This window comes from Lithobates pipiens, unplaced genomic scaffold, assembly GCF_037356315.1.
Source record: "Lithobates pipiens isolate NorthernLeopardFrog02 unplaced genomic scaffold, aLitPip1_a1.2 Scaffold_10, whole genome shotgun sequence".
Taxonomy (NCBI): domain Eukaryota; kingdom Metazoa; phylum Chordata; class Amphibia; order Anura; family Ranidae; genus Lithobates; species Lithobates pipiens.
In genome coordinates, this window is record NW_027507686.1 from 117700691 (window position 1) to 117728376 (window position 27686).

Consider the following 27686-nt stretch of genomic DNA (forward strand, 5'->3'; position numbering starts at 1 on the left):
CTAGGCACTGTAGCGCTGAGGTGTATCCTCAACAGAAACACCTTTTACAGTTTACGGTTTTTAGTACCTCAAAGCTTTCTAAGCTACAACCATCTGCAAATCTCTTTGCTTTTTGGTCTGCCCAGATACGATTGTGTGCTTTTTTCATCTTTTTTTTTTTTTGTGTCTCTCCCCCTTCCCACTTCTCTTCCTTCCCTACTTGTCTCTCCACCCTACACAGCACCCCGGGAGCCTCCACCCATTTGACTGGACGTGCCTGTTCTGGATCTACCCCTGCCTCCATCACAGCTAACTGAACTCTCGGATCCCTCTAGGCCACCGCCTTCCAAGGTAACAACTTTATCAGTTCCTTTTTGGGTTTTTTTGTCAATCGAGCACCCCACATGCCTATCACCATTGTCACAATCAACGCAAAGGGGCTTAACCACCCTGCCAAGAGACGATCTCTGTGGTCGTTAACCAAACACACTAAGTGTGACGTTCTATGCGTACAAGAAACGCACTTTCAAGCAAGCAATCCACCTGTATGCACTAACAGAGAATTCAGCAATATCTTCACCGCCAACGCGGAAAAGAAAAGGAAAGGGGTACTTATAGCCTTCAAAAACACTCTAGCATTTCAACTTGTCCAGTGCACTGCAGACCCTGATGGTCGCTTTATAATTCTGTCTTGTACCATCAATGGTGCTCCCTATACTTTTGTTACTGTTTATGCGCCTAATACACACCAATCTCGTTTTTTACGTAAGCTATATAAGAAAGTTGACGCACAAAAGCAAGGAGCTACAATATGGTGTGGAGATTTCAATAGCACTCCTGATCCTGAACTGGATTCGACCTTCCAGCACAAGAGACGTAGGCTAGCGCTGAATCCTTTGTTGAGTGATTTACGACTTCTAGACATCTGGAGATGTCAACACGCAGAAGAGAGGGACTACACGTACTTTTCCCCAGGTCATAACTCTTACTCCCGAATCGACCTCTTTTTAACAGACCCCTGGACTCTTCAAAATGTATCCTCTTCTACTATACATCTAACTACATGGTCAGACCACTCCCCTGTGAGTATAACCTTGGAAGACAAAATCAAGCACTCACCAGCGTATCTTTGGAGGATTAATTCCAGGATTTTACAATCGGAACCCTATGCTCAAATACTGAAAAATGAATTATAGGAATATTTCATTCGTAACAAGGACTCTGTTGCAGATCCGCATATTCTGTGGGCCTCGCATAAAGCATTTATGCGGGGAATTTTTATTCAACTTGGGGCTAGGGACGGTAGGCAAAGGAGGCAGCGGATGAACACCCTTCTTACACGTATACAAACTGTTGATTTGCTTAACAAAGCCCAGCCTACCCAGACACTTAAATCTGAACTAATATCACTGAGACTGGAGCTTAGGGCTCTTTTACTAGAGAACCATGACAAAATCCAAAGGCGACATAAAATGACATTTTACGCTGCAGGTAACAAATCTGGCAAGCTACTCTCCCACCAAATTAAAGGCCATATTACTAGATCTCCCATACCTTATATCCACCACCCTGACTCCAACTCCAAACTGACTAACCCGCAAGACATTGCTAATGCCTTTAGCGTTTATTACGGCAAATTATACAATCTGAAAACTGATCCCAACCAAATCCAACCCACTCATTCGCAGATACAAGACTTCTTAGACTCAGTGAACCCCCCCCCGTCTGACTACACAACAACTGGAGGTACTCAATGCCCCTTTCACGCAAACAGAAATTCAATCCGCTATCCAAATTCTACCTAATGGCAAAGCGCCTGGACCAGACGGTTTTGTAGGAGAGTACTACAAGCAATTTAGTACAATCCTCACTGCACATATGACACCCCTGTTTAATTCTGCTGCCTCCTCTGCCTCCTTTCCACAAGAGATGTTGAAAGCGTTAATTGTAACGATACCAAAGCCAGGGAAGGAACCTAATCTCACTCAAAATTTTCGTCCCATCTCACTATTGAACCATGATATAAAACTGTACGCTAAAGTTACTGCAAAGAGACTGGATGACATATTACCAATGTTGATCCACCCTGACCAATCGGGCTTTGTTAAAGGTCGCCAGACCTCAGATGCCACCCGGCGCATTATCAATCTTGTCCATCACGCAGTGGCCCGTCGAGTGCCTTCTCTGCTTCTTTCATTGGATGCGGAGAAAGCATTCGATAGGGTTCACTGGCATTACTTAAAATTGACCTTAGAGAAATTTGGATTTCAAAACCATATCCTCTCATCTATTCTAGCCCTTTACTCTAACCCTTCGGCCCAAGTTTACTGTTCCTCAATGTTATCGACAAGGATGCCCCCTCTCGCCATTGATCTTTGACCTAATGATCGAACCCCTGGCTGCTAAAATTAGATCCCATCCCAACATTTTTGGTATTAACATCGGCAATACAGTCCACAAGATCAGCCTTTTTGCTGACGATGTCATTTTTTCCCTGACTCGTCCCACCTCCTCCCTGGCTTCGGTACAACAAGTACTTGATGAATTTAGTCTTGTCTCATATTATTAAGTCTTATGCACTTCCCTTAGTCTTGCCAGAACAACAATGTCTGTCCCTGAAAGAATATTACCATTATGCGTGGGCCGCTGATTCTTTGACCTACCTAGGTATCACTCTCACCTCTCGTCCTAAAGACTTATTTAAGGCCAATTTCACCCCCTTTCTCAATCAACTCCCACTCGACAAATTTTCTAAATTGATGCTCACAAGCTCAGGTAGACTAGCAGCATTTAAAATGCTCCAACTTCCCCGGCTACTGTATCTGTTTAGGGCACTACCAATCCCCATACCTGCACCCTTCTTCACACAAACCCAAACATTACTCAGGAAATTTATATGGCAAGGGAAAAAAGCTAGAATAGCATACACTACCCTACTGAAACACAAGACGGTGGGAGGTATGGGTTATATTAATATTAGGGACTACTACAACGCAGCCATACTAGCACAACTCAAAGAATGGTTTACTCCTGACCCCAATAATCACTAGAGCTCCATAGAAACCTCCCAAATACCTGGTAAAAATTTACAAACGTGGCTCCTCTCTGCACCTAAAATGAGGGTGAAGGATACACTCCTCTCCCCTCCCATAAGAGCATCAGTGAAGGCATTCGCCTATCTGGTCAAACACACGCACGAACATCAACAATTGCACTGTTCCTCTCCCAATAGATATAATTGGTCTACTGATCTCTGACATGCATCTGCACTCTTGGAAAGTCACTGGGATCACACACATAGAGGATCTCTATAAAGATGGCCTCCTAAAACCCTTCTCCTCCTTGAAACAGGAATTTAATCCCCCCCCCCCCCCCCCGCGACTATTTCAAATATTTCCAAATAACCCATTGCCTAATACGGAATCCCCATCTCCACGTACGTATACCACGGCCAACCTGGCAATATCTCACAGGTAATAATTCATCAACCAAAGGTATCTCTCTGTTCTACGCCACACTTAACGAAAAGACGTCCTTTGTCAAACTACCCCCCATGGTACAATGGGAACAAGACATGGACACCACATACTCATCGCATCAATGGTCACTTGCCATAAAAGCTGTTAATTCAGCGACCAAATCTGCTAATCTCTGGGAACTCACATACAAAATTAATCTTAGGTGGTACCTCACCCCAACCCAACTCCACACATACTATAAAAATACAGATTCAACCTGTTGGAGACACTGTGGTCTCCCAGGAACCCTTTATCATACCCTCTGGTCCTGTCCCAAATTGGTCCCTTTTTGGACAGATGTATTTAATCTAATATCAGAAATCTCACACATTGCTACCCTTCCAAACCCTGCTCTAGCTTTATTCACCATTGGTATTGAGCATTACCCTTACAGGCTAAGATGCATAGTAACGCACATTTGCCTAGCGGCAAGATTAACAGTGACCCGAAATTGGAAATCCTCCGCCCTGATTTCCTGTGCTGACGTTGTACGAACCACTCACCTACATGGGATGTATGAATGTATGTATGCCACTGCAGAGGGACACTTACCCAAAACTGCAAAACTTTGGAGGGCGTGGACAGGGTGGTTCAATAATTCCCAACCCTTACTTATCTGAAAATTATGACTTGGCAGAGGCTTCCTTACCCATTCTTTCTACCCTTGCTCTGTCATCTCCCTGGACCTCTCCCCCCCCCCGATGGGGGGGGGGGGAGTGAGAGACGGAGAGAGAGAAAGGAAGACGGGTCCGCCCCCCCCCCCCTTTCCCTCCCCTTTGTGTGTTTTATTCCTTTTTTTTTTTTCTCTTTCTCTTTCCTTATCTTTGTATTCTTCTTCACTACCAAGCTCATAGCTCCTTATGTTTTATACTTACCCGCATCCGGGTGCACTTACGATATCTGGTATGTGATGTTATGTTTGCTTCATCCTGGGTGATTGGATATTTTATTTGCTTCTTCTTAAAATCAGTTTTATGTGATTTGAGCAGTTCAGTTACAACCTCAGGGATAATTTTTACTACTACCCTCCTAACTGCATGTTGATCAGAGATTGTCCTCAACCCTGGACACAGTGAGATCCCATATGGGGTGTCTGGAATGAGGTTAGTCCCTGAGGCCTGTTACTCTTTATATCTACTACTATACCTCAGTATTATATCCAGTCCTACAATTTGTTGGTTAGTCAATGCATCTACTGTGGACTCTATAGCTACTACATGCAATGTCAGCAATGTATTTCTCTTTTACTTTACTTATTCTTGTTTTTTGTTTCTTGTATTACTACTAACTTCAATAAAAATTATTGAAACATAAGGCGGTTCTTGGGCAGGTTTAACTCCTTTTGGAGCTCAGCCAGCCGAGCAAAGGCGTTAAATGATCGGCGGAAATGCACACAGACTTTCCTGGCCTGCTTCAGGACATCCTGTAAGCCGGGGTACCTGCCCAAGAACCGCTGCACCACCAGGTTAAGGACGTGAGCTACACAGGGCACATGGGTCAGTTGTCCCTGTCGGAGGGCGGAGAGGAGGTTGGTGCCATTGCCACAAACCACCATTCCTGGCTTAAGCTGGCGTGGCGTCAACCACCTCTCGGCCTGCCCCTGCAGAGCTGACAAAACATCCGCCCCAGTGTGGCTCCTGTCCCCCAAACAAACCAGCGCAAGCACGGCATGGCATCGTTTTGCCTGCGTACTTGCGTAGCCCCCACATGGCCCCCGGAGGGCATCCTGCCTCGTTGGACATGTGCCTCCTCCTCCTCTCTCCTTCCAGGCACCCACGTGGAGTCAGTGCCCTCATCATCCCCTCCCTCTTCATCGCTGTAGCAAACCTGGCAGTATGCTGCAGCTTGTGGAACATGACTGCCAGATTGCTGTCCTTCTTGAGCATCCCCTCTCTCTGCGCTCACGCTACTGCCTTCCTCTAGCTGAGTGTCATCATCAGAGCCCACAAAACACAGGGCATCCTCCTGGAGCATGTACCCAACACTGTGCTCAAAGAGTTCAGGAGACTCCTCAGGAGGACGTGGTGGGTCTAGGGAAGGAGTCACTGATGATGACATTGAGAGGAGGGAAGACGATGCGTTGGCAGCTGCTTTGCTAGTACCCTGAGACTGGGTGAGAGAGGATGAGGAGGATGAAGAGGGCTTGGTCATCCACTCTACCAAGTCGTTGGCATGTTGCGGCTCAACATGTCCAGCTGCCGAAAAGAAGGACAAGCGTGTCCCATGGCCACGTGCTGATGACAATGCACCGCGTCCACGACCAGCACTGTTGTCTCTAGACACAGAGCCTGCTTGCCCTCTTTTATCGGCTCGCGCCTGTCTGCCTCTCCTTGCTGGCCTTCCAGACATGGTAATAGCCTGAAGGGAGTTGGGTAAAAAAGCAGTTGGGTAGTGTATATTGTGCTAGAGGCACACAACACCCACTAACTCCTGCAGATGCCTTTATTATAGAACACCAGAGATAAAGGGGTATATACAGATGTATACTGTGCTGTGCTGGAGGCACACACAACTTCCAATAACTCCTGCAGATGGCAAGTGGGCTCAAATAGAGAACAGCTATGTAGGTGGATATAGCGGTATGTACTGGGTACAGAGCATGCAGACAGCACGCACAAGCTCCTAACACTACTGACTGCAAGCTCTTTTATAAAAGATAGATCACTAGCTATATAGGTGAGGTGAATATAGCGGTGTATACTGCGGTCAGGGCACGCAGACAACAACCACTACACAACAGCAAGATCGAAAATCGGCCGAAAACGATCGGTGTGTACTGTGTTGAAGGTACACAGAACACCCACTGGCTGCCTTATATAGTGTGGGGCGTGCACTACACAGCCTGAGCTATGATTGGCCACAGGCATCCTGCCTGTGGCCAATCATGGCTCTCCTCGCTGCTGGCGCTGCGATTGGCCAAGCATGCGGGGTCACAGTGCATGCTTGGCCAATCATGAGCCAGCAATGCACTGCGCCATCGCAGTGCATTGTGGGCTGTGAGCGCCACACGAATTTGGTGCGAACGGAACCAAAATGTTCGGACTTCGCCGAGCGGACGAACAGCCGATGTTCGAGTCGAACTTATGTTCGACTCGAACACGAAGCTCATCCCTATTGAGGAATAAGCTTGAGGAACAATTTCTGTATATAGTAGATGAGGTCTGGGAGTTTTATAATTTCAGGGATACCTCTAAATTTGATATTGTTCCTCCTGGAATGGTCCTTGAGGTCAGTGACTTTCGCGTGCAGGTATTGGATTTCTTGGGCTTGTTGTTGATATGCCTCAGAAGTTTCATGGTGTGCAGCAGTATGGTCTGTGACATGCCTCTCTAGTATGTCTGTACATTCCTCAATGTGGTCCATTTTGGAATGGAGGGAGGATAGGGATGAGTGGAGCTCATTGCGCAGGTCCTTTTGCGAGGACAATAACATCAACTTCAGGGTGTGTTCTGAGGCAGGCTGATCACTAGCAGGTAGAGCAGCTAGGCGTTTCTGTGTACTTTCATTCCCCTGAAGTGTGTCCCAATGCTGTTTCTTGTACAGCGGTGCTTTGGAGGGAGAAGGTGCTGGGGATGGTGCTGCCCGCTTATATCTGTCAGCAGGAGAGTTTTGAGGAGAGGTCGGCTCAGTGCTATCCATTGCCTCCAGAGGGCTTGCTGGCACTTGTGGTGCCTCAGGTGCTCGGGCATGAGGAGGGGGAGACACTGCTCTGGCGCCATGTTGGCTGTGCTGCATGCCTGTTGCTCTGAGGGAAGAAATCAGTGAGGCGTGATCATCAGCGTTCCAGCTCCCCTCCAGTTTAGGAGAGAGGGGAGAAAGGCTGCTGTGTCAGGCGGAGGGTTGTTATTTGTCCCAGGGTGGAGCGGAGTGTGTAGATTAAGCGCCCATCTTACTCCATGGCCGGCCACGCCCAAAACTTTGGAAGATTTCCGGGGTTAGTAATAAACAGGGGGAAGTCAGAGTTGCTTCGAGTTGACCCTCTAGATGCTGCTGTTGCGCTGGAGACGCCCCAAATGGAGGTGGTAGATGCAATGAAATACCTTGGTATATACCCAACAATAAACCCTAACCAGTATATCAATAAAAACATAATACCATTACTTAACAAATTTAAATGAAATTGTGATGTCTGGAGCCGGCTTCCTTTATCGGTGGCAGGCCGGTGTAGATTGATTAAGATGATATGGATGCCACAACTGCTATATGCCCTAAATAACGCTCCGGTATGAATATGCAAAAAGTGGTTTAAAAAATTTGAAACTCTTTTCCCGGGAGTTGATCTGGAAAAAGGGTAAGGCAAGGATTCGGCTCCAGACACTACAGTTAGAGACAAAGAGAGGGGGACTGGCAGTACCCCACCCTAGGAACTATTATTTGTCGGTGCAGCTGCAGCATCTGGTGTGCTGTGATCCTGAGGGTGGAGGAAACCCAAGTCATAGAATAATGTTGACAGGAGCTCTGCATGATACGTTGGTGAATGTGTTAGAGGCAGACTCCTTCCAGTATAAGAACCCTACAATAAGTATGGTGGGTAAGGTATGGAAAACAGTAAAAACACTGATGGGATATACAGGGCTGTCAGAGTATACACCTCTGTGGGACAACAAGAACCTACAGGAAGTATTATTAATTAGGAAGCTTAAAGCATGGGAAAGGCAGGGCATAATTAGGTTGATTCAATTATATGATGGAAGAACTCTGAAAACATTTTCAGACCTAAAAAAGGAATATAATATACCGCAACAGACATTTTATAGATATCTACAACTCAGGCATGCCCTGGTAGCTCAGTTTGAACCACATATACCAGAGTGGGATAAAACCCCCTTGCTCCAGAAGATACTTAAAACAGATAAGTCTAGCGGATTTATATCTGCTATATATGGCCAGATATGTAATGATTCCAATAAGGTCCCTTACCACCCCCCCCCCCCCCAACCAAAAGAAGAGGGAAGAGAATATAGGGCAGATTTCAGAGGAATAGTGGAGGAGAATAATGGAGTTAGGGCCAATGATATCGGTCTCCCCCTCACAAAAAATATCCCATTTGATGTTGGTATATAGGGCTGACTACACTCCTAAGAGGTTATTTTTGTTTGGGAGGAGAGCGGATGCCAGTTGCCCTAGATGCCAAGGGTATGGGATCTTATACACATGGTATAGAGATGCCCAAAGTTGTTTTTCGCTACTGGGGGGGAGTTGTTGAAACTATAAATAAAATCTTTGGGACGAAGTGTGCTAGGATACAGGAAGGCCCCAGGAGAATGGAAGAGCACCACAATGGCAGTTATACGCTGCCTATTTCAAGCACGAAAATTGATCGTGCAGAAATGGCAGTCTGAGAAAGCCCCACTAGTGAATGGACCCAAGTTATTAGTGAACTATTATGGAAAGAGAAGACAGTATACATACAAAGGGGAAACCTTAGAGGATTTGAGAAAATATGGAGACCTTGGTTGAATGAAATGGGGTATCCTTCAAAAAGGAGGAGGAGAAGGGTAGGAGCAAAGATAAAGTAAACCAGGTAGACCTAAAATTATAGTGTGAATTATTCAAAGCTATAATGGAAAAGAATGGTATTAAGATAGCAGTAGAATATTAACCCAAAGAGGTGTGAGGGTCACAGGGAGGGGGGAGAGAAGGGGGGGGGGTGGAGGGATAAAAGAAACTGATACATAAGAAAACACAGGATAAAGAAGACTAGAACATACTGAAAGATAATGTGAATGTAATAGCTTGTTTTTATGCTGTTTTGTATTATGAGGATTTGTATGGAGGAAGAAAAACAAAATAAAGATTAAATATTTAAAAAAAAAAAAAAAATGTCTTCTTCTTTACCCGCTTCTTCCTCCGGTCTTCTCCATCTTCCTCCAGCTTTTTCTTCCCCACGCTTCTTCCTACATCTTCCTCTGCTTTTTCCTCTGGTCTTCTCCATCTTCCTCCAGCTTCATCTTCCCCTGGTCCATCTTCCGGTCTTTTTTCTCTGCCTCTCCCTCTGAACATTCAAAAAATAAACCTCCTCCGATGCTGCGATGGGGCCCGGGTCTCTTAATGATGTCATCTCTCGGCCACACCACATAGTTATATATGAAATGTGTGCTATGGATGTGGACAGAGTGACTGGCCACAGCGTTGGAGGAGGTTCGTTTTCATAGCAGGTCGGTGACCAGAGGAAAAGCGGAGAAAGATGGGAGGAAGAAGAGGGGGGAAGAAAAGCCAGCGGAAGATGGAGAAGACTGGAAGAAGAAGACATTTTTAATAAAGGAATTGTCAAAAAACTGGCTCTTGTCTTCTGTCACATTTTACTGCTTTTTTTGGTGAATGTGTAGAGGTACAATGTACCCGACACCCATTCACGGGATCTGGGGGCCCCCTTGTTAAAGGGGGTTTCAAATTCCGATAAGCCACCCGCACGGAGACCCCCACAACCACAGGGCAAGATTTGTGGGGAGGAAGCCATTGTCCTCATCAACATGGACAAGGTGTTTTGGGGGGACCCCAAAGCACCCTCCCCCTCTTTTCCTGTGGCCTACCAGGTTGCATGCTCGCATAAGGGTCTGGTATGGATTTTGGGGGGACCCCCAAGATTTTTTTTTTTTTTTTTTTTTTTTTTATGCAATGTTCCCCTTAATATTCATACCAGTCCCAAAGGGCCTGGTAATGGACTGGGGTGAGAACTCACACCGTTTTTTTCAATGATTTTTAACTATATTGCTAGGATCCGACAAAATATTACAGCCGCGAGCATTCTAAACATGGGAAAGATGCACTATTTTACAGGAATACTAAGGACACCTCCCAGGCACAATATTAAAAGAAAAAAAAAACTAAAAAGAAACTGCGCTATGATATATAAATGCAACTAAACAGATGCACCTAACCAACATAAAATATAGCAAGCAGCAATTTTCCTGCATAGCATCAATACAGTGAATAAATAGAAAGAAAACTAGAATTGCGCTAAACATGTGAAATAAATGTGTATGAACCACTAAACAAACCAATTAAGAAGTGATACAAAAGTTGACAGGTAGGACTAATTCACTTCAAATCGCTTGTGACAATGATGTGATCTCCAATATAAGCCAAGCGGGGCCGCTACACCGCAAAGCGCCTCATTGAATTCCAACCTATAAGCAGATGTGCGTGGCATGTAAAATATAACGTTCCAATAGTGTAAAACCTTACAATGTATTACATTTATAAAACAAAGTATCACACTTACAGATGTGGTATTAGAATAAGTGCCTGAAGTCTGGCTCGCCAGCTGGCACACACTCAGACAAGCCCATCCTTCTGGGAACACAAACAGCAACACGAGGTGATGCCGGTGCGTTGCTCCTCCCTACGGGTTTCGTAAGAGAATTACGTCGTCTAGGGGCACATTAAGAACATAAAAGGCACCTCAAGTCTGTTTATGATATTAATATCCCATTAGTGGTAAAAAATAAAATACTCCACCTGCACCACAGCACGCTGAGCATCTTACCCTTAAAAGTGGACTACCTAGTTACAGTACAAGCGGTAGAGCTGCACGATTCTGGCTAAAATGAGAATCACAATTTATTTTCTTAGAATAAAGATCATGATTCTCTCACAATTCTCGTGGTGTAACATTTTCTTTCACATTATACAAAAAAAAAAAATGGGCTAACTTTTCTGTTTTTTTTTTTTTTTGAATTCATCAAAGTGTATTTAAAAAAAAAATTCATTTGAAAAAACGTTTCACAAATATGGTATGATATAAAATATTGCAACAACCACCATTTTATTCTATAGGGTCTCTGCTAAAAAAAATATATATCATGTTTGGGTGTTTCAAATAATTTTCTAGCAGAAAATAATGATTTTTAATTGTAAGCAACAAATGTCAGAAAAGGTTTTGGTTAAACTTTCCTCATTCACACACCGGAGTTCTTTCCTTTGATCAAAGAACGAAAAGATACTGGAGACATGGAGCTAATGTTGGCAAGGTTAACCTGTGGTTTACCACGGAGGAGCTAATTACTAAAATCAAATCTATTGGGAACGGGTTACCCCCAGAGATGCTCAAGGATCTGGATATCCCGTTACGTACTGAGCTAAGGAGGAGGTGATTACCCTAAAGGAATGCTACCACACTCACTGCATGTGATTTACCCCTGCATGGGTGCAGGAATCTGGTGAGTAGGGAACTGAAGAGGATCACGGAAGCCACCTAAATTTCTACATAGGCATGAGTCACTTTTGGACAAGCACAAAGTCACTTGAAACCCTGCTATTTGTTGCACTACTAAAAGACTGAACTTATAATCAATTTTTATATATATATATATATATATATATATATATATATATATATATATATATATATATATATATATATATATATTTTTTTTTTTTTTTTTTTTTTTTTCCTCACCGAAACATTTTCTTCAACAGAATATGTTAATGCACTTATTTTTGTTTAGTAACGATTTGTATATAGTTAACTCATGCTGTACTTTTATGATATAGCTGTTCAGATGAACTGTTTGGGATGAAATTTGGTTATAATTGCTGACTGGGTGAGATCACTCATTATTGCACTAAACATTCACTTTCACATTGCAAGCTGATACACCAGTTTGCAATCAGCACTATTATTAGGGCTTTATCTGTATAAACGTGCCTTAAACACAGGGTGAGAACACTCATTAGGATATCTATTTTATTTTGAGTTTAGCACTCACCACTTATTCTTTAAAGAATGATTCACTGTGGAGGATTACCCTTCAGGTGACGGCACTGTTTTTTCACCTATTTTAAAAACACCTGGAAAGAGTGGCCTATTGCTTAGGAGCACCCTTCGGGTAACGGGCAGCGCCACCAACCACTATACTCATAACTTCGAAAATATACTTTGTTTCTACTTATTCACAGTGTTGTGATAAAACTTGGCAGGCTGCCTGGGTTTTTTTTCCCAGCTGTGAGAACTTTCTGCACTTGTTAGAAAGAATCGTGACATGCTGTTTTGAAGACCGGGAAGGGAAAAAGATTGCGATTTTGATTCTTAATGATTTATCATGCCGCTCTAATAAGCGGTCAAACGGCACTCAATCAACCACTGGACACAATTTGGCTCCCAACAGACTTTATAAAGGTTATAGCTTAAAGCGGGAGTCCACCGGGACTCCGCGTTTTTTTTTTTTTTTAAAGCCAGCAGCTACAAATACTGCAGCTGCTGACTTTTAAAATAGTGACACTTACCTGTTCAGCGCGCCCACGATGTCGGCACCCGAAGCCGATCGCTAGGTCGTCTGTCGGGTCCTGCCGCTGCCATCTTGGGTATGGGAATCAGGAAATGGAGCCTTTCGGCTTCATTTCCCGGTTCCCTACTGCGCATGCGCGAGCCGCACGGCGCAATCCGGACGGTCCCCGCTGCCTCTGGGAACTGTGTGTTTCCCAGCAGGCAGCGGGGCACTTGCGCAAAGGGGCGGGCAGTTGCGGAAAGGGGCGTAATCTACGCCCCTTTCCGCAGACAGCTATCCCGGAAGTGGGTGCAGTTACCTGGATTATCCAGGTAACTGCACCCCCCCTCCCCCCTGAAAGGTGCCAATTGTGGCGCCGGAGGGGGGGGGGGGATTCCGATGAGCGGACCTCCGCTTTAATCATGTTCTTATCGCCATCTTGTGGTTCAAACCTAAAAACACCAACAACATTACTGAATAAGGCAGAAGGTTATTTAATCTTAATGAATTCTATGCGTGAAGTTAAAAAGCCTTTTGTGTGCAGCAGCCTCCCCTCAGCCCCCCTAACACTTACCTGAGATCCTTCTCTGTGCAGCAAAGTCCACGAGTGTCTCAGCCATCTAGATCCTCCTTCCGGATTGGCTCCTGATGCTGTCCAACTCAGCTAGCCAATCAGGTGAGAGAGGGGTGGGGCTGGGTCAGAGCTCCGTGTATGAATGGACACAGGGAGCTGTAACTCAGCTCAGGTGCCCCCATAGCAAGCTGCTTGCTGTGGGGACACTAAACTGGAGGGAGGGGCTAAGAGCACAGAAAAGGAACCCGGGAAGAGGAGGATCCAGGCTGCTCTGTGCAAATCCATTGCAACAGAGCAGGTAAGTATAAAATGTTTGTTATTTTTATAGGAAAAAAATGAGACTTTACAACCACTTTAATAGACATATCAACATTCACTATACAAAAAGGAAAGAAACATTAAAAGTGATAGTTTATAAGATAAATTCAACTAAAAAGTTTAGAGGAAGCCTAGCTGTTTATTAATGGAAACATCAACATCCTTCTTACAGCATACAGAGGAATCTTAGCTATTGATAATAAAGGCATTGACATCCCACTCAATGTTAGGACCATGGGGCTTATATGTCCTTAGATTTATTCACTATCACTTTTCCAACCTGGAAATTTCCCTCCTAACATTGCTATACCTTCAATTGGGACAAAATGCATGGATTGCCATAAAAGGATGTTCCATTTGGGTTTGACATAAAGCATAATGCTTAGATAGGCCATGATTGGGGAAGCCTTATGTATATTGGTAATGTATATTGGTTCTTTAAGTCTAGTTTGTAGCATGTGGACTGTGCAGCCCACATATTGGAGCCTGTAAAGGCACGTAATTAAATATACTGCATCGAATAAGTGCAGCACAATCAAAATCAAATAAATAATATAATCCGAATCAAGTTATATCATTATTGTGATAACCAAAATGTCTACATCAAAGTCCCATTCGTAAAATTCCACCGTAGTGTAAATATAGTGACAGTCACTATTTGTACCCAATGTGTTCTGTGTCCACCTCCTTCATGCAATATTCCTGCTCACTTCCAATATCGGTCCCCACCACAGAGTCAAAACAGCCTTAGTTTCCTCCTTTTAAGTTTATACTGGATTGTACTGGAACACTCTCTCTGGTAGCATCCCTGAATCTTAGTCCTCCACTTCTCACTTTCAATGATCCGTATGATAAATCATGAAAACAGAAATAGAGAAACCGTAGTGCTCTCTGCTACCTATGATTATTAAAATTAACTAGGGATAAAAACAAAAATCTAATCTAATCTAAGTGATAAACGCATATCATCAGCTCACCACACCGATACAAATTGGAGAAATTACATCATGGGCCCCTCCCCCCTGTACGCGTTATGCCCACTTCATTAGCTTCTGCAGTAGGTCCTGCAGGGGGGAGGAGCCCTTGTCGTTGATGTAATTTCACCAATTTGTATCAGTGTGGTAAGCTGATGATATGCATTTTTCACTTTGATTTTTGTGAGCGTTTTTATCCCCATTTCATTTAAATAAATATATATGTAGCAGAGAACACTAAGGTTTCTCGATTTCTGTTTTCATGATATATCACATCATCGAGAGTGAAAGGTGGAGGACTAAGATTTAGGGGTGCTACCAGAGGAAGTGATCCAGTAGCATCTTAAGTGGAGGACACTAAGGCAGTTTTGACTCTGTGATGGGGGTCAGACATTGGAGGTGAGCAGGAATTTTGCCTTAAGGTGGTAAGCACCCCCGGGTCCTCCTCCTGTCCCCCCTCATCCTGGATCTGTCAAGATGGAGAGCAGAGGAAGGAGTCTGTAAATCTATCATTTACCGACTCCTTCCTTTTCAAAATGCACAGAGTCAGTGATCACTGTCTCTGTCCATTCATAACTGAGCATCGTAAACTGTGTTTACGATGCTTCAGTTTATGAATGAACAGGAACCTCTGTCTCCTGTACATTTATCTTCAGTGCAGCTGAGGCTGCTGAGACAGGAACTGGGAAATCTGTGTCCTCTCTCCCTTTCCCTGTCTCAAAGTGGAGATGTCAGGGGTCTGTTTAGACCCCTGATATCTCATCAAAGCCCCCAAGCAGGGTTGATAAAAAACAAAAAAAAAGGAAAAACTGTGATAGATAAATATTTAAAAGTAAAATTGTAAAAATTTAAAACTTTAAAAATAATAAAGAATTTAATAAAAAAACAACACACTGTCCACTTGGGTCTAGTTAAAGTAGCACTGTGCTGTACTCTATAGTTTATTTCTCCTGTGTGGTTCTCTTTCATTGATTCTTTGTGTTTATATTACTGCTAATATGACTTTAATACAGACTTATTCACTGCCCATCAAATGCTGTGTGTTTATTGAGTGTATTTTAGCCAGGTGATATCTGGCCAAGGTTTTACAGTGGTGTCATAAGCAGTTGGGCTCCAGCCAGGGCTCAGACTTGAACAGGGAACCCAAAATACTTAGCAGTTCCCGTTTTATTTTGTTTTTTCAAATATTTTTTACCTTTAAGCTTTTTATGAGGAGGTGGCATGGCTGTATGCAAGTTTTGTTTAACAATTTTTGAGTAAGTTTGTTCCAACTCTTTCCCCATTAAAGTGGCATTTTAGGCTCCACAATGAAAATGGGTAGGTAGGCAGGATATTTAATGCAGAAAAGACATGCTTTGTCTCAAAGATGTCAGCAGCCAGGGGTTGTGTTCCAAGGATAGTGCATTGTTGCATCCTAGCAAAGTTACGCTTCAGTGTGCATGAGGCCTAAAAAAATATAGGTCCCATAGCAACTATACAGTATGCTTTTGATCATTTTTTTTTATATTTCTATTCTTTATTTTGCTATTTAAAGTATATAAGATCTGTATTTTGCAAATAATAATGGAGGGTACACAATGACGTGGGTTTTGCAGAGCATTATGGAGTTTGTAAAAAGCAGTAGCATTTTTTTTTTTTTTTTTTTAATACTGTTCTTCTCTAATTAAAAGAAAACAATTGGCAAAGTCTTCCAAATGGCAGAACACCAACAAGAAATAGCCAATATAACAAAATACAGTACCAGTTTAAACCACTTCCACCCATCCTGCAGGGCTGAAGATTTAAATGTGAGCTCCCAAACCGAGAAATTTTCCCCAACTGAGTGACTAAGATGAGAAGAAAAGAACAAACACTGGGCTAGCTCACTTGTTGGCTATGTGTGAAAATAGTCAGGGTTTAACATTCAGGAATTTAGGCAATTACATTTTCCAACGGATACCCCAAACATATGAAGAACTCTTCTGTTTGCTAGTTAGGGCCCTACAGTGGTGCACAGTAGGCAAGTAGTATCTTTGGAGGAAAACTGAGTTTACCAAGAGATGGTAAAAAAAAGCTAATGGAGTTCCCCTTTAGTAAACACTGGTAGGATGAAGAGTCACTTTAAGGATATAAGATAGAAACCAGCATTTAAAAAGCTAATTCCTTCCTTGGACAGCTTGATTCTGAGGAAGAGTGTGCACTACTTGAGTCTAGCTGGGAAGCAGAGGGTGAATTCTGGTGTCCTGCAGCCAGTGTTGATAAAGACAGTAAGGATGTTAGACTGCAGCACTGGGTGGTTTATAGCGGATGTGCCTAAAAGTGGAGGCATGTAGTGTGAACTGTTCTGAACTCTAGAACAAACAGGCTTGAACACAATGGTAGCATTGTGTGGGTTAGGAAACCCTCTCACCTGGTCCCACAGCAAAGTGATGACCTTCCGTTTGGAGGAGGCCCCCTTTGTCCTCCTCTGGTATGGCTGTGTAGATTGCAATGACCCAGTTTGTCTGTCCGCAGGTTCCACTAACCTGTCTCCTAAGGATGATCAGCTCTCTCTGGTGGGTTTTGTAACTTCCCAGCTTAGCCCAATCCAGCCTGGGCCTGCGAGAATATCCTCTCTCTCTCTCATCCAGGCTCCAACATAGTCTCTCCCATCTCCCCCCATGTTCCTGGCTTTTCCCTTTTTAAATGTCTCCATCTCTTTGCCAGTCCTCTTGGGTGGTGTAGTTCATCTTTAGCTAATCTGGATGAAAGAATCCAGCACACAGCATACAAGTACCAGTGACCCCCAGCATTTCTGTATGGGTTGTGTGATAACTAAATTGTGGAACACTGTCATCTTGTGGCCAAGTACAGTTCTGCATAATGCCGTGTACACAAGATCGGACATTGCGACAACAAAATCCCATGTTTTTTTCCGACGGACATTGGCTCAAACTTGTCTTACATACACATGGTCTCACAAAGTTGTTGGAATTTCCGAACGTCAAGAACGCGGTAACGTACAACATGTATGACGGCACTAGAAAGAGGACATTCAATACCAAGTGCGCCACCCTTTGGGCTCCTTCTGCTAATCTCATGTTAGAAGTTTGGTGGCAAACAATTCACGCTTTTCAGCCTCCTACTTTTACAATCGTTACTGCTTTTAAGTTTGTGCTTGTGGGTTCATATTTCTATTACGTATTTGATTTATAGTGCATTCTTGTCCACTCGTATCTGATTTTCAGCTCCAGCCTTTCTGTTTTTCAGTGCTTTCTGTTAGTTCGTTCTGACCAGCCGACCGTTTTGAGGACCCTCACCCTGGACCAGAGGGTGTATAACTACTGTCTGGCCAGAGCCAGAAGAGTGTGGAGAATGCTTTTGGGATAATGACCAGCCGGTTCCGCCTATTCTTTGCACCAATCAACATGGGGGAATATAAACCTAACCATATAGTCCTTGCATGCTGCATTCTACACAACTCTTTAAGGAGAAATTCAATGAACTATGTGGCCTCAGTTGGGCCTGAGGCCGGACTTCAACAAGAAACCCTGACGGCGCTTGAAGCTGGCCATCCTGGCTTGCCCCCCCAAAGCACCCCCAAAGTAAGACAGAAGTATGTTAAGTACTTTACGAGTAGGGGGGCCATTGATATGCCAGAAACTGTTTAAGAAACATTTTATCCTACATTTTTGTACTTAAACTGAAAGAAGATTTCCTTTGATTTACTGCCTGGGTATCTTTTAGCTGTCTCCTAGGTTCTCCAATGGGTTTTTCTTTTTGGACATTTTCTTCAATAGTTCCATTTTTTTTTTTTGATACATGAGGTGACAATCTCTTCTTCAGCAAAATATTATTATGTTGTGGGTTTGCTACACACACCTTGGTTTTTGTTGTTAATGTATGTAATGCATTACTGACAAATATATTCATCATTTTCAGCACCCTGAATTAATTTTGTGGAGTCATAAAAATGGCATGATTGTGGCAAATTAGAAAGCACCGTGAAAGTTATTTACTAAAGGAAAATTCACTTTGCACTCCAAGTGCACTTAAAAGTGCACATGAAACTACACTTGTAGTGCAAAGTGGATTTTCCTTTAGTAAATAACCCCCATTGTTACTGTAAACACCAACTTTTACTCCAAAAACTGCTTTTGATCATTGAAAGAAGAAGCCACACATTGTTGTGTAGAAAACTTTTTACTCAAAGCACATTCACATGTGCGTTTAGAAAAGGGTTTTTGAACAAACCAACATCTTTTGTGTATAACTTTATTTTTTGTCACATTAATTAGAAATAGCCTTTTTTGTTTAAAGCGGTATCAGAATGGGTATAGAACCGCTTTAAACAGGCATGTTTCAAAACATAACGTACACAACTCAGGAACTTACAAAGTTCAACTTTGATAAAGTGAAGGCAATACCAGACATTAGTATGTCAAAATTGTGTTGATATTGCCTTCATCAGATGGGGTGATGTCACCCCTGTAAAAGCCACATTTTAAAGATGCACACAAATTGGGATTCAAACTGGGGATTTCCCTCCTGGTCCCATGCCTAATGTCAACATGTGCTAGCTCCAATCATGGGGGATCAATGGATATGTTTTGGGGGTGCTTTCAGCTACTTTAGTTGTGAGGAAAGGGTTGCACCCACAAATGATGTACATTGATATCCCCTGATGACAGATAGCACACTGTTTGCATCTTCAAAATTTGGCTTAAAATACTTGAAAACTTTTTGTAAAACCAAAAATACACGATAAAAAAGGGTTAAATGTTTGTATGTTTTAGATTCTCCCTAAAACATCAATGATGTTCTTCATTTTTTGTTGAACATCATTGATGTTTTGCGTTAGATTTTCTAAATTGCGATTGCACCCCATTCTCTCCCTGATGAGGATCTGGGCACTTTCACTTGTGAAATGACATTCTTCTTCCACAACATCCACATCACCTAAAAAAAAATAAAAAAATAAAACACACCATGTATTAGAAATATGCAGGAACAGATATCTTACCTGAACCTGTGGTTCAAGACATTCACCTGTTGTGTTGACAATTTCACCCACTTCCAAAACCTCTCCTTCCTCATCCTCTGCTTGTGATTTGGTGATTTCCCCTTCTTTAGGAGGAGATGGGGGGAAGTGTCGTACAATTGTCTGTTTTGGTAGAGTTCTAAGCTGAAGACATTTTTATTTCCTTTCCAAAGCTGGAATACTTCCTTTTTTGGACAAGTTTCACACATTGACACACTTCAAGTACCCACTGGAGCACTTGTGTGGGATACCCTAAAAAGTTTGTTCTGGTGCCCCACACTAGTGCTCCTGCATCCAGATGTGTAAACAGCTGCTGAGTGTCCTCTCCTTACACTGAATCAAGTTTGCATTTCATTCTAGTTACAAATCCATCTAAACAACAAATCTATTTTAATACAAATAGGCATGAACAAATGTAGTTAACCTGTATCTGCCTAAAACATCTTATAAGTGGGTGAACGAACGCTGTTTCCTACGACCGATTACTGTGCCCATTGTCAGGGAAGACGGGCTTTCCATGTAAGATCCCGGCGCGCACGCATGGGTACTAGCACTTTAAGACACACACCTGTCACTAATACTGAAGTCAGGCGGGCTATTTAAACAGGGCTCCTACAGAGGTTCATTGCTGTTTGGTCTGCAGCTTCTGTGTTGTTTCCTGTTTCCTGTGTGACCTCTGAATCTTATCCAGCTTGTTGTTACCTGTGATTGCCTGCTGCCTGTTCTGATCCCGGCTTCCCTTGACTCTGATCCTGCCTGCTGATTCTGTCTGCTGATCTTCTGGTACTACTTGGCTTGTGACCTGACCTCTCTTCTGCCTACCGTCTATGCCCGATCTGCCTGATTAATACCGACCCGGCCTGTCTGACCCTGCATCTTGTTCATCCAGCCTGCTTCAGCTCCCAGCCCTGCAAACCAGCATCTGGTCCTGCTCGCGTGAGTTCATCCACTACCTGCCTGCTGATCACCACTACTACAGGGACTATTGAACTGTTTTACAGGCACTCATACCCCACCGTGCTCCTGTGGCTGCTGTATCAATACCAGTGGTCCGTGAGCCGGAGTTGTACGAGAGGCCTTCCTCTGCACGTCAGGCTCACATCCCAGGTACTTAACACCCATGAACATGAAAGTTGTCATTTTAAAATGTACAACAGTAAAGAAAAGCACATGGAGCAGCACGAACGTTAAGAAGAAGAATAGGAACACACAACAAAATACTTACCTTTTTGCAGCACTCTTGATTCTTCTGTACTGATCCTGCTCCCTTAATTTGAGGCCTGACCATCGTTTCCTCGGTAGATCCTTGGATCACCGTACCCCAAAATTCCTGTGCAGACTTTTCACAACTTTAGGCATGATCTTGGCCTTTCTCACATTTGGGTTTGGGTAAGGTCCATACTTCCCATCATAGTCGGCCCTCTTGAAGATGTCCACTGTCTCCACCATCTATATAAGGGCCATAATTGAGGCCTTCAATCTCCTCCGGGATTGTCAGTTTCGGAGCTCCAGCATTTTGTGTTTGCTGCTCTCCTATGCATGTAGCTATTGTCTCTCTTCCAAGTGCTCTCCCACTGCGCCGAAAGACAAGGGGCAGGGAATAGACTAGAAAGAACGTCAGAAGCAGGTGGAGTTTCCCACATGCGCAGCGTATCTAAAGTGGAACACGCGTGCATCATACGTACAATCTGTAAGTGGAGGACGAAGTAACAGAAGCGACGACTGTTATAATGAAGGTACAATTTTAAATTGGTGCATCAGTGGCCTATACTGCTTATAGATTGAGGCCTATATTAGGTCAAGATTAGGAGAGTTTTGACTGACATTAGGGCTTGTCTTGTGTGGTGTCTTGCAGAGAAAATGGATCTATTCAACGATGAGGACTTTATCCCCATATTCATTGATATGTACAGGGAGCTGCCCTGTCTATGGCAGGTAAACCACCCCTTTTATATACAGTAAACCAAAGAGGAAGGCAGCGCTGGATCAATTGCTGGAATTTCTGAAGTCAGTGATCCCCATGGCAGGCATCACCTAATTGAAGGCCCTAATTGGGGGCATGAGGAGCACTTATAATAGGGAGCTCAAGAAGGTCCAGGATTACCTGCGATCGGGAGCTGCAGCAGATGTATACGTACCCAGGCTGTGGTACTAAAACAGACTGCATTTTCTGGCAAGGCAGACTGAACCCAGACCAGCACTCTCCAGTCTTCCTTCAGGGCTTCCTCCTCCCCCCTCCCCCCCCCCCTGGCTGAGGCTTCCAAAGACCAACCTGGGCCTTCTAGGCAGCCACATGTGGAGGAGCCCAGCTTTAGTCAGGTATAGCATTCTTCAAAATATTCCTGTTTGTCAAATGAATGATGTTAAATATATGTTAGTTTTGATAACCAATTTCTGATTTCCCAAAGTGTTTTACATATCAATAGACAGTAGTGGCCACAAATGATTGGGACAAGAATGAAAAATGCTGATAGTCTTCTCTATTTATTAACATTCAATTTGCAACAGTCATGAGCTGAAAATTGTGTGTGATTGATGAACCTAAAACTGAAACTATGTCCCCTTTTTCATACACAAGAAATCCTCAGCCAGGAGGAGGGCGTGGAAAGTGGCATCCAGGCGGTGGCGGGGGTAAGTGGCAGCCAGGAGGTGGCCAGGCCCAGTAGTCTGCCAAAAATCGCAGGTCACTCCTCTCGGCCTTCCAAAAATAAATGCCAGGAAGAGGAGTAACCTGAAGGATGCAGCAATTGTCCTATTTCTGAAGGCTTCTTTCGGCCCTCAGAAACACCCCCCCCCCCCCCCCCCAGTGTTCAAGAGGACTATGCCTACATGAGAGCCTGCAAAATGCTGGAAATGGAGGAGGGCCAATGCCTCTTATGTGAGGAAGGGATCTTCCAACCCCTAAATAAGGGGTTTGAGGGGAGAACAAGCCAAAGCCACATTTGTGAGTTGAACCATGGTCCTCCTCCTCCACCTCCTGACACACTTCCAACACCAGAGCCACAGCTACAGTATGGAAGGAAGCATGTAAGGAAGACCAGAGAGTGATGGCCTGGGTTCAGTCTGGTCTGGCATAAGATGAAGCCTGTTGACCACAGCCTGGGGACAGATATGTCATCTGCTGTTGTTCCTGATCTCTTGTAGTCCTGGGCCGGATTGTGCTCACTATTATAAGGACTCCTCATGCCACCAATTTTGACTGTAAAATAATTGATGTGTGCCCTGGGGTACAAAGGGTTCGCAAATTTCACCAGTTTCTCCAGCATTGCCTTGCTCTTTATTTTGTTATGACCCAGAATAAATGGCTATTTCTTCTTCACAAATACTTGTCTATGTGTTTTAGTTCAAAAAGGACAGTTTGTTTGTGAGCAGGCAGGTATATTTCAAAAATACAAGGTTAAAATTAACAAGCAACAATAACCAACTTCCTTGATGTTAAAAAATACAAGATAATAATGGTGTTGTGGTAACTTGACACACAAAACGAGAAATAATATTATGAAGAGCACTCAAAAAAATAAAATGCAGATCTTGATTAAAAAAATGTAAAACGTTTAAAAAAAAAGTATTACGGAGATCTGACGAAAAAAAAAAAATTATTATTCATGAGATCACGAGAAATGATAAAGAAATTAGTTTGTGAGAACTCTGTGTGAATATAAGCAGCAAAACAACTTCATTCTTCTAGCATTATAAAGAAGAAGAGAATGCGCTGTATTAAAATATTTCAAAATTTGCAGTGTGAAGAATGTGCTATCTCCATTACGAATGTGGGTTTTACCAGATCGAGCGATTCCGTCTCATGATTTATTCTGAGCATGCGTGGCAAACGGATTTTGTTGTCGAAAAAAAATGGAAAGTGTCCGATGGAGTCTACACACGGTCGAAATTTCTGACAACAAGCTCCGATCGCACATTTGCCGTTGGAAAGTCCTACTGTGTGTACGCAGCATTACAGTAACATTGGAAAGTGTTACATATGATTTATAACAACATTCATAATAATGCTTTTGGTTGCCTTCCACCTATTTGTGAAGCAATACATAGATAAGACTATATCTTACCAAAATTCTGTATGCATAGGGCTGTCATTTCGTCAATGGTGAGTCCCTTCTCAAGATCCATGTTTTCCATTGCTGTCTCTTGTTTATTGTCCTCTTGTCAAGAGCTTGTAAAGCTGGAGTTTCAGGATGACAATTGATCAGGGTGCTGATTAAAAATAAACAAAAATTATTTGTATCTATAGAGATTGTGCCTCTATTTTTATTAAGATATCAGATGACAAGGCGAAGGCAGCTGTGCTAAATGCTTTCTTCTCCTTGGTTTTCACACAGGAAAAGGAGGAGTATACCGACCATGACAGTATTGTTAGTAACGGGCCACAGGATTTACCCTTGTGGCTAACAGCGGCTGGAATCAGGAAAGGATTAGAGAAATTAAACATAACTAAATCACCAGGACCAGGTGGCTTATACCCAAGTGTCTTTAAAGAACTCAGTCAGATTATATCCAGACCGCTATTCCTAATCTTCATGGACAGCATACTGACTGGATTGGTATCAGCTGATTGACAGAAAGCCCACGTGGAATCAATATTCAAAAAAGGGCAGAGACCTATTCCTGGGAATTATAGGCCTGTCAGTCTAACATCAGTAGTTTGTAAACTATTTGAGGGGATGATAAGGTGCATATCCATAATGTGCTGTTAAAAATAATGGTATCATTAGCAGAAATCAGCACAGGTTTACGAAAGGTCGCTCTTACCAAATCAACCTATTAACATTCTACGAGGACATGAGCTGCCATCTGGACAATGGTAGGCTGGTGGATGTGGTGTATATGAATTTTGCAAAAGCATTTGATACAGTACTCCTCAAATGCTTAATCTACAAGCTGAGGTCTGTAGGCATGGATCATAATGAATTGTTCTTAGATAGAAAATGGACTACAGGGGCATGTCCAAAGGGTTGTGATAAATAACATATACTCAGAATGGTCAGAGTGGTTAATGGGATGCCCCAAGGCTCTGTCCTGGGACCAATTCTGTTTTACTTATTTATAAATTATATGGAGGATGGGAAAAATAGCTCGCTCTCAGTATTTTGCTTATGACACAAAAATAGGCAGGGCAATAACAACACAGCAGGACATAGGAAGTTCACAGGAAGACCTGAGTAAATTAATGGAGTGGGCTATTGCATGGAAAATGAAGTTTAACACTGAAAAATTTACGATAATTCACTTGAGGGGTAAAAATATAAAAGCAAGTTATTCATTAGGGGGAGAACCCCTAGGAGTTTCCAAGATGGAGAAGGATCTAGGGGTTCTTGTAGAAGACAGACTGAGCAATAGCATGCAGTGTCAAGCTGTGGCTACCAAAGCCACCAGAATATTAGCATGCATTAAAAAGGGAATTTACTCCAAAGATAAAGTGATTATTCTGCCACTTTATAAAAATCTGGTTCAACCGCATCTTGAATATTCCATTCAGTTCTGGTCACCAACCCTCAGAAGGGAGCTGGAGAGATTCCAAAGAAGGACAACTAAATTAATATGGGGTCTGGAGGACCTCATTTATGAGGAACGACTACAAGCGTTAAATTTATTCTCCCTGGAGAAGTGACACTTGAGAGGAGATTTGATAGTGATATACAAATATCTCAATGGGGATCCTAGCGTAGGTATAAAAAGTTTTAGTCCATGGGAGTGTAAGAGGATGCGGGCCACATGATGAGACTGGAAGAGAAGCCGTTTAACCTTAAAGCGGTTCTTCACCCTAAAGGGGAAGTTCCGCTAGTATTATCCCTCCCCCCCTCCGGTGCCACAATCGGCACCTTTCGGGGGGGAGGGGGGTGCAGTTACCTGGATAATCCAGGTAACTGCACCCACTTCCGGCCAGACCGCCGCATGGCTCCGCCCACCGCCGCATGGCTCCGCCCCCCGTTGTGTTCTGGGAAACACACAGTTCCCAGAGACACAGCGGGGAACCAGCGCAGCGCGACTCGCGCATGCGCAGTAGGGAACCGGGCAGTGAAGCCCTCTTGCTTCACTTCCCGATTCCCTGACAGAGGATGGCGGCGGTGGCTGCAGCGAGACGAGCGATAGCTCGTCATCTGCCGCCGACATCGCTGGAACCTGGGACAGGTAAGTGTGATATTATTAAAAGTCAGCAGCTGCAATGTTAGTAGCTGCTGGCTTTTAATATTTTTTTTTTTTTGTGCAGCTCCTCTTTAAACTACGCAGGGGGTTTTTCACTGTCAGGGTGGTTAGGATGTGGAACTCTCTTCCACAATCAGTGGTTTCTGCAGGAAGTATGGATAGTATTAAAACCCTCATGCATCTTAACGAAAATAATATACGGGGATATGGGAAATTATTTTTACACACACACACACACACACACACACACAGGTTGAACTGGATGGACTGTTGTCTTTATTCAACCTTACCAACTATGTAACCATTATCAATATAAACATATCTCCCAACTTTCTGAGATAGGAACGAGGAGTGCCTATTAGCAAAAGTAGGCATAGGACAGCACCCCCTGTCACACCCCCTTAAAGGATAATTATTTGAATTTTTTTTTTTACCACTACTATTCCATTATACTGGCTTTTGAAATTTACAAATGCAGCATTTTATAAATTGGATGAAAGGTTTAGCACTGAGAAACACTTTTTTAAAAGATAAAACGTGCATTTTATATACAACTATATAGATCAAGCCAAAATGAGGGACAAATGAGGAAGAAAGAGAGACAGAGGGACTTTGTTCCAAATCAGGGACAGTTGGGAGCTATGATATAAATGTTGGTGAAGTCAAACAAGCATTAGTTAAGCAAAAGATTAAGCAATATTAAAACATAATGTAACACCTTACCCCTCCCGGATGTTGCGTAGCCTCTTCCTCTGTCTGTTGTGATTTACTTTCCTGTTTTCAGAGCTGACTTCCCCTTACATTGGAAAGCCATAGTGTAATATTTTCAGACTGTTTCACGTGTCTTTACATTTTTGAATTGCATTTAACACTTTGGGTTTTCAACCACACTTACTGAAAAATTCTGTGTTAAGATGCACACAGCATATAGTTTTGTGGGTGTCTAAATGCAGTGCTACAGTAATCAATGAGTCCTTACACACAGCAGTGTCTACATGCATAAATGCATATATGTATTGCAATTCGTTGGAATGAAAGAAGAATCTAAACGCAAATACTCTATGCATATATTTTTTACACAGGATGTTCTACTAGCTCTGCTAGCAAGAACCTGCATTCGGCCTAGAACATATGCATATATCTGTGTGAATAAACTCTAACAACTAATTAGGCTACATTCACAGGGACGTTTGTATCTGACAGCAGGTTAACACCAGTAAGCTGCACATGAGCTGCATATGAGTGCTAGCAATCAATACATAGACATAAATGGTGAATGAAATGCTTCCTGATGACCTAAGATTACGAAACGTACGTGGAGGTGCCTTCCGGTCATGTAACTTCCTGGGCCCCAGCTTCCGGTTTGTCTCTCAGCATTCATGGAACACGCGCCTACTATCCAGCGCAAGCTGAGAGGTGGGGTTTTCACCAACATTCATTGCGGCTATTCCTAGTGTTACAAATTTTTGGCATCTTTTAATAAAAAAATATTACACTATTGGTCCTCCTATGTCTTATATCCCCCATGAGTAACCATGTTGGAGAGGAAAGCAAAAATACAGAACCTAACGGACCTACCTTCAGTCTACTTGTTCCAGTTATTTACCTAGCGATCCCAAACTTCTTTTTAGTTAAAGAGGTCATGGAAGTCTGGGGAGCAGGTTTTCCATTAAAGCACATTGGGTGATCTGGATTGTTTTCAAGTGGTGAAGGACTGTCTGTGCCGTTCAACATATGAACTTTTTTATCTTTGATATTGGTTATTTTTCACAATCACCAAATTTGGTTTATTTAGCTTTCACATGCTCACTGCTATTTGACTTCTATCATTTACAGTATATAATTTAATTTTGTATACATCATTGATTCACCATTTATGTATATGTATTGATTTCTAGCACTCATATGCAGCATTCACTTAGTGCCCCCTATCCATTTACTTTACATTGCCTAGTT

The 27686-nt window shown here is 43.0% G+C and overlaps 1 protein-coding gene across 1 annotated transcript in view; it reads right to left on the minus strand.

Annotated features, from left to right (window-relative positions):
* The window catches only part of RASGRP2 (RAS guanyl releasing protein 2), a 1719722-nt gene that overhangs the window by 1543014 nt on the left and 149022 nt on the right, over positions 1–27686 (minus strand). The window contains exon 2 of the mRNA XM_077457736.1: positions 23636–23780. Coding sequence (XP_077313862.1) covers positions 23636–23705 — 70 coding nt within the window. The 5' untranslated portion in view covers positions 23706–23780. The remainder of the gene's footprint in view (positions 1–23635; positions 23781–27686) is intronic.